This window comes from Hypanus sabinus, chromosome 2 (assembly GCF_030144855.1).
Source record: "Hypanus sabinus isolate sHypSab1 chromosome 2, sHypSab1.hap1, whole genome shotgun sequence".
NCBI classification, from domain to species: Eukaryota; Metazoa; Chordata; class Chondrichthyes; order Myliobatiformes; family Dasyatidae; genus Hypanus; species Hypanus sabinus.
In genome coordinates, this window is record NC_082707.1 from 28,373,963 (window position 1) to 28,390,059 (window position 16,097).

The window sequence follows — 16,097 nt, forward strand, 5'->3', positions numbered from 1 at the left end:
GTGCCTTCAGTGGGCAAGACAATTCTGGATCCACAAAGTAAGGTTCCCTTGGATCCCATCCCTCCTTACTTTCTCAATAAGCTTTGCATTGGGTACCTTATCAAATGTCTTGCTGAAACATCGATGGTTTACTGTTTTCCATAGATGCTGCCTGGCCTGCTGAGTTCCTCCACCATTTTGTGTGTTGCTCAGATTTCCAGCATCTGCAGATTTTCTCTTGTTTGTGGTTGCATTGAAGTATTATTTTAACATTGTTTTAAAATCATTTAAAAAATACATACACACTAAATAACTACTATACAGATATCAACAGCACAGCACATTCTGGTCAAAGATTTAATCACTGTGACTCTTGTGGATTAACATCTTTCCTGACCAGGGAGGTCACTGTGCTTGGCAGGTGTGATCCGTTAGCTGTGAAACAATCACAGGTTCTGGGGCCTCCTGTGTGGTGTTGTAGGAGTTGAATTTTGGACTGTAGGAAGTGGTTCTAACAGCTCTGGAGTTGACTTGGGACATGTTGACATCCCAAACAGTGCATAGCAAGCTTCACTGAATGATGTGGATCATAACATGTGAGCAAAGTATCTGACGTTAACACTTTCTTTACCTTTTTGAAAGCCACCCCTCACTGCCTTGCCAATTCCCATTTCCTCCCGCTCTGTTGTAACGAGTTCAAGAGATGTAGCACAGTAGCCAGGTTTGGGAGGAACCTGTTGTAGTAATTGACAAGTCCTAAAAAGGACCACAAATGTGACATATTCATTGGCATTGGGGCATCCACCACTGCTTGACTTTTTTCAGCATACTTGTGTAATCCTCATGTGACGATGGTATGACCACACTAAGTGATGCTTGGTTTAAAGAATTCACACTTGTTGCGCATTCTCTGAGCCCATGAGCTTCTAATCTTTTTAACACTGTCTTGAGATTTTGAAGGTGTTCCTCATAATCCTATGTAATAACAATGATGTCATCCATGTAGCACTGAGTGCCTGGGCAGCCTTGCAGCATGTGGTCCATAGCTTTCTGCCAGAGTGCAGGCGCAGTTGCTAATCCAAAAATAAGCCTATTCTAACAATAAAGCCCTTTCTGAGTGTTTATGGTGAGAAAAACTTTGGACTCTTCTTCTACCTCCATTTGTAGGTAGCTTTGGGCGTGGCATTTTCATTTAACACTATTTTATTCCTGATATTTTCCAATGCCATCCTTGAAACACTGCCAATGGCATCATTTAGTATCTTTCTTAATTCGCTTTTAGTTGACTCCATTGCAGGGGTTGTGGCATGCAAATGGTAGATGGATCTCCAATCAAGTTGCAGTTACCTCAGGCCAACCACACCCCCACAATGCTGGCTCTCTTGTTTTTACTACACACAAGTCCAATGTGGCTAGTTGGCTGTTATATTTCACAGTTACGAATGTCACTCACACAGGAGTTATTTTTACTCTAGTGTAAGTTCTTAGTTGGATATCTATAGGCTTCAGTTGAGTATCTTTGAAATACCATTCTAATTCATTTTGTGGAATAACTGAAACAATCCAGCCATTACTAATTCCATTTTAATTAATCTGCTGTTCTTTTCTGGAGTAAGCCAGCATGCTTGTCTATTATTAGTTTTCACACTGTAAATCTCAAAGCTACCCCATCCTGTATCACTCTCATTATCATCATATTTTTCATCAACAGCATGCAGATTAGCGTCCTTTTTGAAATTTCAAATTTGACTTTTTAGCTTCTTCCCTTCTCTGTGTAGTCCATTTATTTTTGTCTACCTGACCTGCTCTTTGTTTATGTCCTACTTTATTGCATTTTCAGCAAGTTTCACTTTTAAATTTGCATTGGTCTGGTGTATGTAAAATCCTGAGCCCAATGGTAACATAATTTGTTCAGCCAGGCTGGCTTCTGTTTAGACATCGCAAGTTTGATTACAGTCACTTTTACTCCTGACTGCAACTTAATTGCATCTCTATCTGCTGTCTTCATTGATACAGCAATTTCAACTACTCTTTTAAATGCAAGATGTGCTTCAGTTAGAAACCATTTTTGGATGCTTTCTTGTCAAATTCCAGAAACTAAATTATCTCTCATTGTATCTTTAAGCCCATTACTGAATTGACAATACTCTGACAATCTCTTCAATTCAGCTATGTATGCCAAAATGGACTCCCCTTTCTTTTGATTCTACATATGAAACCTAAAGTGTTCTGTAAACAATGGTTTTGGCTTTAAGTATTCCTGCATTACTTTCACGATATCAGCAAAGCTCATTTCAGCTGGTTTGGTTGGAGCAGTTAAACTTCTAAACAAACTGTGTGTCTTTAAACCCAACTAACTCATTAAAATTGACATTTACTTCTCATCGTCTAGACCGTTTGTTTTAAAATCCTGTTCAATTCGCTCCATATCCAATATACAGTTATCTGTTGCATAATCAAATGTATCAATCTTTCTGATGTAGCCAGAAATCTTTTCATGATTATCATCACCTGGTACACATTGTTTATGAACCTGTGAACTTGTCTGATTTCTGCCTTTTAAAAAAAAAACTTGACAGTGTCTGACCATTCCTGAAGAAGCACGTACTGTGCTGCTTTATTTGTTGGACCATTTCATAGTGCCTTTTTAAAAAAACACAATCGTCTCATTGTGCTTGAGAGGTAGGCAGTCATCTTGGATTTGCTTAGAACTTCCTCGTCACCACTGTTATGTGTTGATTCCCTCAACTTCCCCTTCTTGAAGTCCACAATCAGTTCTTAGGTCTTACTGATGTTGAGTGCAAGGTTGTTGTTGCAACACCTCTCAACCTGCTGCTCTATCTCACCCCTGAATGACTCTTCATCACCATCAACTAGTCATCAGCAAATTTATTGATGGTATTTGAGCTGTGCCTCACCACACAGTTGGGGGTGTTTAGAGAGTAGTGCAGTGGGCTAAGCACGCATCCTTGAACTGTGCCAGTGTTGATCGCCTGTGTGGAGCAGATGTTACTTCCGATCCACACAGACTGTGGTATCCTACTGAGGAAGTCAACAATCCAGTTGTAGAGGGAGCTACAGAGACCCAGATTTTGAAGCTCGTGGATTAGTACTCGGAGTATTATAGTGTTGAACTTTGAGCTGTAATCAATAAACAGCAGCCTGATGTACGTAGGTATTACTATTGTCCAGATGATCCAAGACCAGTGAAAAGCCAGTAAGATTGCATCTGTCAAGAGAGAGACCTTTTGTGACAAAAGGCAAATTGCAGCGGGTCCAGATCCTTGCTGAGGCAGGAATTGATTCTGGCCATAACTCAAAGCACTTCATCACAGTAGATGACTGTCACTGGGCAATAGTTGTTGAAGCAGCTCACCCTGCTCTTATTAGCTACTGGTATGATTGTTGTCCTTTTGAAGCAGTAGGGAACCTTCAACTACAGCAGTGAGAGTTTGAAGATGTCCTGGAACAGTGCCACCAGTTGGTTGGCACAGACTTTCAGAGCCCTACCAGGTACACCATCAGGGCCTGACGCTTTGTGAGGGATCACAACCTTGAAAGATGTTCTGACATCAGCCTCTGAGACAGAGATCACCACATCACCGGATGCTCCAGGGATTTGCGTAGATGAAGTTTTATTCTCCCTTCCAAAGTGTGAAATGAGATAAATAAAATAAATGATAAATGTTCACCCAAATCTTGCTAGCTAGTCAAATGGAGATAAATGAAGCCGGAGATACCTTGACAAAGAACTGCAATGATTTATTTTGGCCAACACTAACCTCTGAACCAACAGCAAAATAAACACATTAGCCAGTCATTTATCTTGCTGACAACTGATGAAGCTGCACTGCTCGAGTGATCGCTTGACAATAAAGTATACAGGGATGGGCTGCAGTACAGATTTTGCCTTCTATTCACTAACTATTAAAGAAATAGTGCAAGTTATAATATGCAAAGTGGCAACTTGAAATGAATGGTACACTTATACATCATATTAAATTGGGTCAACTGAACTAGTCATACTTTTTGAAACTCCCACACTGGTGGGCACATACTTGGAAGTACCAAACTTCCCAGTGAATCTTTGCCACTGACATTTCCCGTGTCCTCTGGTGTTGAGCTCCTTGTCCTTGGTGTAGGGGCAGCATGGTAGCTTAGCAGTCATCGCATTGCTATACAGCGGCAACTGTAAGATCGGGGTTTGATTCCCGCTGTTGCCTGTACAGAGTTTGTTCTTTCTCCCCCGTGTGTATGTGGGTTTCTTCCGGGTGCTCCGGTTTCCTCCCACATTCCAAAAGGACATACAGTAAGGGTTCACGAGTTATGGTCCTGCTATGATGACACCGAAAGTGTGGCAATGCAATACTTGCAGTCTGTCCAGCACAATCCTCACTGACTTGATTTGGCGCAAACGACACAGATCACTGTACACTTCAACGCGCATGTGACAAATAAAGCCAATCTTTCTAATCTGTCAATTTTTCTATGGATGCCAGTTGGTAGAGTGCTAACTTCCTGCAGTTTTCCATCAGTTACAGAAGGTAATCAGTGTGCAGTACACATACAAGTTTAGACCTGGCACAGGTCCAGCATCTCAGCTTATTTCAATACCGAGCAACAACTGTGGGGATGTTAAAGATAATAACAAATATTTTTCAGTTAATTGAAATTTTAAATATACTTAATTGCTTTTGTTATTTTAGTGTTTTTTTAGTTACATTTAAATACTTCTCAATGTTTTAATTTTAGTTATAATGTCAGAGAGATTAACAACCTTTCAGGCCGTTCCCGGGCAGAGGCCATAGCTTAATCAGCTGTCAGAGGACTTCAAGGGATTTACAGCTGAGTTCATACTAGACAGACAATTCACCATCCCCAGGAAATTCCATTTCATAATATTTGTAACTTCAGGATTCTTGCTGGTATAGATTTTCACCAGTCAAAGTAAAACTATGCAGTGTACCAAACAACAATGCACAGGACTAAATGGTGTGGCAGAGATGTTATGGGAGGCTGCCATTTGTCTAATTTGTTGTTTACGCATAGAGGCGTTTGATGTTCTTGTTGCTGTTTGCAGGATATTTTTTGCACGTGGGGAGGTTGATGTTTTTCTTCGAATGGGTTCCATGGTTTTGTTTGTTTGGTGGCCCTCTGCAGAGAAGATAAATCTTGGGGTTGTATACTGCAAACATACTTTGACAATAAATGTACTTTGAACTTTAATTGAGCTGGACTTGGGGGCCTTTTAAACTGTGAGGTTGGGTCTTGTTGTTCTGCTTCTCACTGTCAACAAACAATAATTCAAAAATGCTCAATGTTTGAACATACATCCAGTTGCCAAGTTTTCCTCAGGTATGTGAAACCAAAATGGCTGCAGGTAAAAATCAATGAACGAGAATTGAGCATCCTTGAGTCAAGTTTGGTCCCTGATCCACTGTGATTGTTTTTTTCCCATTTTAGCCTCTAGCACAATCCCAATGAATCTACTCTTGGCAGATGCATTATAACACAGCAGTACATGTTAACAATAGTGAGCAGTGCATCAATACACTTTGTTTCCTGTATCTACACAAGCTTGATAGATTATCATAGAATTGTATAACACAAAGGGAGCTCAGTCAGCCCTTGCATCAGAAGCTGCTCTTTGCAACCTAAACCAATCTGCCTCACTCTTTTCCCTCTCTTTTTATTTATTCCACTTTCCATTTATCTTTCTAATTTTAAATTGCTACTGTAATCTTTACAATTCAAGAAGATTGAAAACTATATATTCATTAGAAAGTGCAAAGAATTTGAAGAACTACCAAATCTAAATTGCTGTGAGTTTCGAACCATAACCCATAGGCTTAAAATATGCCAGTTTTGATCCCCTACAATTATATCATACAATTTGTATGCATTGTTGGTTCATCTGAGCATCACCACAATCTCCCTGAAAATTGTACCGAGTACATTCAATCGATTCAGGAACTGGTACTTTCTTCAAGTTCCGGAAGTTTCATCCCACTTGTGTGTTAAACTTCATTTGACTTCTCTTTAAGTAATGCAAAAGAAAGGTCACACACTTTGCATCTGCTACCATTCATCAATCTCAAATGAGGAAGTGGGGATAAGAGACACACAGAGGAGAACAATAAATACAAATCAATAGCTTGACTTACCGATTATCCATATGATCAGGAGATAATCAATCATCTCTAATGCAGGGCCCATTGTGTTTTTTAAGTCTTCATTGTACACTAGTGAATACAAGTTCAGTAACAGTAGAAATGTGAAATATGATGCACTGTGAATGATGAACTTCATGAATGGAGTGTGAATGACTCTTCCGACTCGAGACTTTGGTGCCAGCAGATAACAAAGGGACAGCAATGGCCACAAGGTGGCAACTGAAAGAACAGTCAGAATCTTCTTACAGGTGTGCTTCCGCCTGTAGCCTGCCATCTGCCCAAACCAGACCGTATTCAAGAACTGCTGGCAATTTGACTGAGCCACAAACTGCAGGAGATAAAATTAAAGTGGAATGCAATAACTAACTACAGAGTTACATACACACATAATAAAAATGGCTTGAATTTTTGTTTTACTTATTATTTGCAGACTATTTATGTATTTGATTAGAGTTCAGTAAAAGAGACTATTTTTGGTTATTAAATGAAAGTCTCAAGGGGTTGACAACTTCTGGTCTATTACACAATAAATCCAATTTGATATTATTCATAGTTTCAAACAAATTCAAAACTTTAAAGAGCTCTCAACAGCATTTTCTTTCATGTAACAGTGTCTTTTTGTTGTTTGGTTAACATTTTTACTTTTCTGGCTTTCTATTTATGCATAACATCTACTGACCAACACATCCCACAGAGAAATGCCAGTGGCTAGTGGTCCATGTGAGCTTTTTGATAGTCACATGTGGCTTTTTCAAAAACAGAATGAAGAAAATGATTGTACATGCGTGATACTTTATTTGCTGATGAAGCAATGATTGCTTGAGTATGCTTCTGGGCTTGTACTGATTGAAAACAAAAAAAAATTCAAGCCCTCTTTAACAGACATGCAAATACTTGACATATTATCCTGTACATAAACTGATATTGCACCACAAACACTGGTTTTTTTATTAGTTGTACAGATTTTAGATATATCTATTTTATGCTGTCAGAACAGGCTGAGTTATAGTCAGATCATGTACCTCTTTCTGATTGTACTTAATTGCAAGTTTAAGTCGACTTAGGTTCATCCTCTCCTCAAGCAATCCTCTCTTATCGATCGGCTCATCACTCGATGTGTGATTCAGAATAACCTCCAGTTCACGGGAGTTCCGGGCCTGTGCAAGGAGATCTTTTGCAAAGGTCTTACATTGCTGTGCTAGTTCTTCGTAGTCATTCCTGAAAATGTTTAAAGGAAGCTTTTCACATTTCTTAAGTGTCAAAAGGAAAACACATGCATTTTAGTAACTGTATCCTTGACACTTCCCAAAGGACTTCATACAATGATTTATTTAGAACTCATCAATGCGGCAGCATACAATGATTCCATAATGAATAGATGAGCAGTGGGGATGGCTTTCAAAGTTCAAAGTAAACTTATCATCAAAGTACACCATATACAACCCCGAGATTCGTTTTCTTGCAGGAATACTCCGTAAATCAAGAACTATAATAGAATCAGTGAAAGATTCAACAGGGTGGACAAGTAGTGTGCAAAAGACAAACTGTACAAATACAAAAGAAAATAAAAATAATTAATAATAATAATAATAAATAAATAATCAATAAATATCAAGAGATGAAGAGGCCTTGAAAGTGAATCCATAGGTTGTGGGAACAGTTTAGTGGTGGGGCAAGTGAAGTTATCCCCTCTGGTTCGAGAGCCTGATTGCCAAGGGGTAGCAGGTGTTTCCAAAAGAGGTGGTGTGGATCCTGAGGCTCCTGTAACTGGCAGCAGCGAGAAGAGAGCACGATCTGACAGGTGGGGTCCCCGATAATGTATGACAGTAGCGTCATCAGCAAACTTGAATGTGGCATTGGAGATGTGCTTAGCCACACAGTCATACCATAAGTGTAAAGTGGTAGAGCAGGGGACTAAGCACACAGCCTAGTGGCGCAGCTCTGCTGATGGAGATTGTGGAGGAGCTGCTGTTGACACTGATAGTGTTGGTTGAGGAAGGATCTTTTACTACAAAGTTTATTCATTCAGTTTCCTCAATCTAATTGTTGCTGGCAAATCCACCTCTATTTTGAAGATAGAATGTTAAAACACAATAAAGGCCCTTCAGTCTATGATGTTGTGCTGACCTTTTAACCTACTCCAGGATCAATCTAACCCTTCTCTCCTACAGAGCCCTCTATGTTTCTATCACCCATATCCCTATCTAAGGGCTTTTTAAAAGTCCCTTGACCACCGCCCTTGGCAGGGTGTTCTATGCACTCAACTCTATAACTATTCTCTGACATCCCCCCCATACTTTCCTCCAATCACCTTAAAATGATCTCCCCTCATATTAATCATTTCCACCCCTGGAAAAAATCTCTGACTATTCGGAAGGTAATGTTGAGCCAGTTTCTTGAATTGCTGAGTCCTTCTGGTGAAGACACTTCAGCAATGCTGATGGCACAGAGTTTCAATAATTAAGTAACAAAAAGAACAGCAATTATCTTTCCAAGTCAGGGCGGGGTGAAATTTGGACTTTCTAGTGGTAAGATGTTCTTATTCAGCTGCTTCCTTTGTCCCTCTTAGAAACGGGGCCTTCAGCCCACCAAACTGTTATCTGGACCTCATGCAATTAAGCCCCAATTCAGCCACAAGTTCACCAAAACAGATAATACCACAGGAATCATGAACTATCAGAAGTGTCATTTACTGGACATCCTTTCCAGTAAAGACTTTTGAACCATACTGTGTTTGTTAACATGCAGCCAAAAGCAAGTTTGTAAATCTGTTGGGAGCAAAGGATGTTGGGATTGGTGAAGTTGAGCATCATGGAAAGGGTGTGGGACAGGTGGCAGGGAAGGGTGGTGGTGCGGGTGCAGACACACCCAGCCCCAAGACACCAGGCAAGGTCTTTTGGTTTGAAACAATTGGTTTATTCATCATTAAAGAATGTCTCTCTGATGCTTCCTGCTTCCTCCCTTTCCCTTCCCCTTTTCCAAAGCATGATTTCCCTCTCCTTGCCCCCATCCCCTTTCCCACTCTCAGTCCACAATAGAGACCCATATCAGAATCAGGTTTATTATCCCTCGCATACATCATGAGATTAGTTTTTTTGTGGCAGCAGTACAGTACAATACATAAAATTAGTATAGTACTGTGCGAAAGTCTTGGGCAGCCTAGCTCTATGTACGTGCCTAAGCCTTTTGCACAGTATTGTACATCAGAATAAACAGCCATCAAAAACAATGGGAAGTAGAGTAGGGAGCTCTTCCATTGCTACTGTGCCATTGCTTCATAGGCAAATCAGTGCCCTCTCCGTTACATGACCAGGACAAGATCAGTGATGTGGATTTTGAGTGTACGGGGAGGAAGAAAACTAAATAAAAGACTCTGTGGCTTTCTCCAGTAGAGCGGAACTGTCAAGTATTTACACAAGTGTGAGTGTTTTGCTGCGTGTATTGGTTCACCAAGCAACTCAGGCACGTTACAGAGCAAGAGCAGATGAACCAGAGCAGTCGCAAAGCCCTGCTTTAACAAACTAGTCCCACACAACAGTGCTCTGTTGATTGCACATTTGTTGTCTAACAGTGTAGAGCACAGAACAGTACAGTACAGGTACAGACCATTCAGCCCACAATGTTGTGCTGAACCAGCTAAAAGGCAAATCAAAAGCACCCAAACACTAATCCCCCCAACCTACATAATATATACATCCCTCCATCCTCTTTATATCCATGTGCCCATCTAAACATCTCTTAAGAGCCTCTAATGTAATTGCCTCTAGCACCAGACCAGGCATCACCATGCAGGCATCCACCACTCTGAGTATAACAACTTACCCCTCACATACCCCTTGAAACTACCCCCTCACCTTCAGTGAACGCCCTCTGATGTTAGACATTTCAACCCTGAGAAACAGATACTCCCTGTCTACTCTATCTATGCCTCGCATCATCTTATAAACCTCTTGCAGATCTCCCCTCAGCTTCCACTGCTACAGAAAAAGCAACAAAAGTTCATCCAGCCTCTCCTGATAGCACATGCCCTCTAAATTAGGTAGCATCCTGGTAAACCTCTTCTGCACACCTCACCTCCAAAAGCCTCAACATCTTTCCTATAGTGAGGCAACCAGAACTGCATGCAATACTCCAGATGTGGCCTACCCAGAGATTTATAGTTGTGTCAGAACCTCTTGACCTTTGAACTCAATGCCTCGACGAATAAAGGCAAGCACCCTACAAGCCTGCTTAACCACCTTATTGACCTGTGTAGCCACTTTCAAGGAGCTATGAACTTGGATCCCAAAAAACACTGTTAAAGATCTTGCCTTTAACAGTGTGCTGTCTCCTTGCATTTGCTCTACCAAGGCGCAACACATCACATTTATCTGTGTTAAACTCCCTCTGCCATTTCTCTGTCCATATCTGCAACTGAACCATTTCGCACTGTATTCTTTTCCAGTCTTCCACACTGTCCACAACTTCACAAATCTTGGCATCATCACCCACCCACTAGATTTTTATCCAGGTCATTTAGACACATCATGGAGAGTGTAATGTTAAATTTATTGGCTCTACTATGTATGAGAGGAGCATCACATGTACCTAAACTCCACTTCCACCAGACTCAATTCCTTCAGATCGGTACTGAGTTCAAATGCCCTGAGGATGGGATCCTCCTCTGTAAGCATGATCAGCGATGGACTGGATAGGCAGCGATAGATGTCAAGGCGAAACCTGCAGAGAGAAATATCCATCCTTCATACAGTTCAGTTGTTTCTGCATACATTTTTAAAAGCACTTAAAAGCAATATCATGGAATTTGGCTCAGTGTGTTCACACCAGTTGAAACAATTACTCAAATTGAGCACACATTTGCAACTTTATTTCAAGCTGAAATACACTCTACTTAAATTGCATCGTGATTTTAACTAATTGTGCTTCATTATTTAGAAGGGCAAGTTGCAGAGAGGTGGTAGACAGTGATACATGATGGTCAAATAAAACCATTTTAATCTGAAACTTCAGGATGTTAAAATAGTTAAGTTAAAGAATTTTCACTTGATTAGATAGGGAGATTATGTTCCCAAATTCTAAATTCAAGTCCAGTGGAACTGAAGAGATCTAATTGAGCCAGATATTGTCTCTAAAGACTCTTCATTTTCTCAACTGGCACAAAATTTTAAACTTTGTGCCAAATGAAAAAGTGAAGATTCTTCTGAGACGCGAATTGGCTGATATAATCTCGATGCATCTTTAATCCTAATAAATCAGAACAATGTAATCCACTTGATATGGGTTACAAAGCACATAGAACAGTACAGCTCAGGAAAAGGCCCTTCAGCCCATGACATTGTGCTGAACTAATTAAACTATTAATTAAAAGCTTAAACAAGTCCCTCCTGCCAACATGTCCATACTCTTCCACTCTTTGCATATTTAGGAGCCCATCTAAGAGCTTCTTAAACATCTCTATAATATACTTTCTCTACCATCTCTAGCAAATTTCTTTTCAACTTACCCCTCCCACCTTAAATTCATCCCCATTGATATTAGGTCAGCAGTATGTATCTAATCAATGGATTAGCACTATATTACCTCTCTCAGAGCTAAATTCTTCTAGTTGGAGTTAAATAATTATCATTGGCAAATATGCATAGTATATTTTAGATAGGTAGTGGTTGGCACAGCATCAGTGATCACCAACCAGGGTTCAATTCCCATCGTTGTCTATAAGGAGCTTGTATGTCCTCCCCATGACTACATGGGTTTCCTCCGAATGTTCCAGTTTCTTCCCACATTCCAAAGCGTATGGGTTAGGGTTAGTGAGTTGCAGGCATGCTACGTTGGTGCTTGCAGATGGTCTCCAGTACAATTATCAGACTGTGTTGATCATTGATGGAAACAACACATTTCACTATGTGTTTCAGTGTTTTGCTGTACAAGTGACAAATCAAGATAATCTTTCTTTTCTTACCTGGAGTGGCGTAGACTATCTTTCTTGTTCTTTGCATTACAGAGTGTGCACTCACATCCTACAGCATGAGGTCTCGGCAATGAGAGGTCCTGTTTCAGAAGCATAGTCAGGATCTCATAGTTGTTGCGATGAGCAGCAAGAATCACGGGAGCAACGTCCATTGTGGTGGAGTATTCGGGATTCTGAATTCTCTGCATTAATTTCTGTTTAAATAAATAAAACACAAGTTTATAGGGAACAGCAATAACCACGGAATTAAATTAATAAAGTATCTCATTGTAGCAGCATTAGAGATTTCCTTTTTAAATTTTTAATGAAGCTGCCACTGCAGTAAACGACCTATGATGGCAAAGTGGGTGGGTGCTCGACAAGACTTTCATGAAGGAGTGACAGCGCGGAAGGGGTTGGGGGATGTTGGAAGGGAAGGAGTAAACCAATAGAATAATCATTTATTGTGTGATTTGACAGCGTTCACTTGCTTATCAGCGTCATCACAGTTAATATGGAAGTTGGCGTTCGCAAGCCAACTAAATTCAGCAGCAAGACGGTTGTTTTGGAAAAGTCAATGTATGTTCATTGGGTGCAATTAATAGTAGACAATTCCTACTCAGTCAAACTTGCAAGTGGCAATAGTTCCAGTTATGTAATACTTCAAGAGTTTATGGAGTAAGGGTTCAGGCACTTGTTATAGTATTCATTGTACTAACTGTATGGTGCTGCTGTTTAATCTACAAGAGGATTAATCAATGGACTGTGCTTGCTAATGCTACACAAAATCTACATTGATGCTTCTAGCAACCACTGGAACTAGAGCCAAATTAAATAAGTAATATTTTTCTATGAATTCTACCTCATTTTAATTAATGGTGTGCAACAAAGTGAAGTGGAAATTTCTCAATTTGCACTTCAAATGAACCCCTTCACTGTTTATGAGATAACTACTGCAAGTGCAGTATCAGTTATATTGGCTCATCAGCTCAAGAGATGAACATTTTCACTTTGTAGTTTGAAGGTAGTTTAAGAATTAGCCAGATGGAATTTTCCATGCCAAGGGATTTTTTTTCACTAACGAAAATGTTAACCTTTAGATTTAAATTTACCAGAGACATCTGAAAAATCAAATCAGATTTATTACAAAGCAATGAGCAGCCTAATTTCTCATCCACACAGTACTGCGCAAATGTCTCAGTAACATATATATTACTAGGGTTCCTAAGACTTTTGCAGCAGTATCGAATTTGGAGTGGAGAGTGAGTTCCTGAATCCAGCGAGACCAAAGGAGCCATTCAATACAGAAATGGTCCTATGGTCCATAAATCGACACCAACCATCACATATTCATTTACACTCATCCTACATTATCCTACATTACTCATTAGGGTGACCAAGGATGGGAGCTCAACATCCAGGGATATTCAATATTCAAGAGGGATAGACAGGAAGAAAAGGAGGTGGGGTAGCGTTGCTGGTTAGAGAGGAGATTAACGCAATAGAAAAGAAGGACATTAGCCAGGAGGATGTGGAATCGATATGGGTAGAGTTGCATAACGCTAAGGGGCAGAAAACGCCGGTGGGAGTTGTGTACTGGCCACCTAACAGTAGTAGTGAGGTTGGGGATGGCATTAAACAGGAAATTAGAAATAGGTGCAATAAAGGAACAACAGTTATAATGGGTGACTTCAATCTACATCTAGATTGGGTGAACCAAATTGGAAAGGATGCTGAGGAAGAGGATTTCTTGGAATGTTTGCGGGATGGTTTTCTGAACCAACATGTCGAGGAACCAACTAGAGAGCAGGCCATTCTAGACTAGGTATTGAGCAATGAGGAAGGGTTAGTTAGCAATCTTGTCGTATGAGGCTCCTTGGGTAAGAGTAACCATAATATGGTGGAATTCTTCATTATGATGGAGAGTCACATAGTTAATTCAGAAACAAATGTTCTGAACTTAAAGAAGGGTAACTTTGAAGGTATGAGACATGAATTAGCTAAGATAGACTGGCAAATGATACTTAAAGGGTTGACGGTGGATATGCAATGGCAAGCATTTAAAGATCGCATGGATGAACTACAATTGTTCATCCCAGTTTGGCAAAAGAATAAACCAGGGAAGGTAGTACACCCATGGCTGACAAGGGAAATTAGGGATAGTATCAAGTCCAAAGAAGAAACATACAAATTAGCCAGAAAAAGCAGCACACCTGAGGCCTGGGAGAAATTCAGAGCCCAGCAGAGGAGGACAAAGGGATTAATTAGGAAAGGGAAGAAAGATTATGAGAGAAAGCTGGCAGGGAACATAAAAACTGACTGTAAAAGCTTTTATAGATGTGTGAAAAGAAAAAGATTGGTTAAGACAAATGTAGGTCCCTTACAGTCAGAAACAGGTGAATTGATTATGGGGAAGAAGAACATGGCAAACCAATTGAATAACTACTTTGGTTCTGTCTTCACTGAGGAGGACATAAATAATCTTCCAGAAATAGTAGGGGACCGAGGGTCTAGTGAGATGGAAGAACTGAGGGAAATACATGTTAGTAGGGCAGTGGTGTTAGGTAAATTGAAGAGATTAAAGGCAGATAAATCCCCAGGGCCAGGTGGTCTGCATCCCAGAGTACTTAAGGAAGCAGCCCAAGAAATAGTGGATGCATTAATGATAATTTTTCAAAACTCCTTAGATTCTGGATTAGTTCCTGAGGATTGGAGAGTGGCGAATGTAACCCTACTTTTTAAAAAAGGAGGGAGGGTGAAACTGGGGAATTTTAGACTGGTTAGCCTGACATCGGTGGTGGGGAAAATGCTAGAGTCAGTTATCAAAGATGTGATAACAGCACATTTGGAAAGCAGTGAAATCACCGGACAAAGTCAGCATGGATTTGTGAAAGGAAAACCATGTCTGACGAATCTTATAGAATTTTTTGAGGATGTAACTAGTAGAGTGGATGGGGAGAACCAGTGGATGTGGTATTTGGATTTGAATTAGAATTTTCAATAGGCTTTTGACAAGGTCCCACACAGGAGATTAGTGTGCAAACTTAAAGCACATGGTATTGAGGGTATGGTATTGATGTGGATAGAGAATTGGTTGGCAGACAGGAAGCAAAGAGTGGGGATAAACGGGACCTTTTCAGAATGGCAGGCAGTGACTAGTGGGGTACCGCAAGGCTCAGTGCTCGGACCCCAGTTGTTTATAATATATATTAATGATTTAGACAAGGGAATTAAATGCAGCATCTCCAAGTTTACAAATGACACGAAGCTGGGTGGCGGTGTTAGCTGTGAGGAGGATGCTAAGAGGATGCAGGTCAGGATAGGTGAGTGGGCAAATTCATGGCAGATGCAATTTAATGTGGATAAATGTGAGGTTATCCACTTTGGTGGCAAGAACAGGAAAACAGATTATCTGAATAGTGGCCGATTAGGAAAAGGGGAGGTGCAACAAGACCTAGGTGTCATTGTACACCAGTCATTGAAGGTGGGCATGCAGGTACATCAGGTGGTGAAGAAGGCAAATGGTATGTTGGCATTCATAGCAAGAGGATTCGAGTACAGGAGCAGGGAGGTTCTACTGCAGTTGTACAAGGCCTTGGAGTATTGTGTGCAGTTTTGGTCCCCTAATCTGAGGAAAGACATTCTTGCCATAGAGGGAGTACAAAGAAGGTTCACCAGATTGATTCCTGGGATGGCAGGACTTTCATATGAAGAAAGACTGGATCGACTGGGCTTATACTTGCTGGAATTTAGAAGTTTGAGGGGGGATCTTATTGAAACATAGAAAATCCTAAAGGGATTGGACAGGCTAGATGCAGGAAGATTGTTTCTGATGTTGGGGAAGTCCAGAACGAGGGGTCACAGTTTAAGGATAAAGGGGAAGCCTTTTAGGACCGAGATGAGGAGAAACTTGTTCAGACAGAGAGCGGTGAATTTGTGGAATTCTCTGCCACAGGAAACAGTTGAAGCCAGTTTATTGGCTATATTTAAGAGGGAGT

The 16,097-nt window shown here is 40.5% G+C and overlaps 1 protein-coding gene across 3 annotated transcripts in view; it reads right to left on the reverse strand.

The window, feature by feature from the left end:
• trpc1 (transient receptor potential cation channel, subfamily C, member 1) overlaps positions 1-16,097 on the reverse strand; it is a 78,932-nt gene that overhangs the window by 43,400 nt on the left and 19,435 nt on the right. For all 3 annotated transcript variants that reach the window (XM_059993570.1, XM_059993561.1, XM_059993578.1), the window contains exons 4-7: positions 12,112-12,314; positions 10,740-10,871; positions 7,175-7,370; positions 6,144-6,480 (exon numbers count right to left, since the gene is read on the reverse strand). In XM_059993570.1, the coding sequence (XP_059849553.1) occupies positions 6,144-6,480; positions 7,175-7,370; positions 10,740-10,871; positions 12,112-12,314 (868 nt within the window). The remainder of the gene's footprint in view (positions 1-6,143; positions 6,481-7,174; positions 7,371-10,739; positions 10,872-12,111; positions 12,315-16,097) is intronic.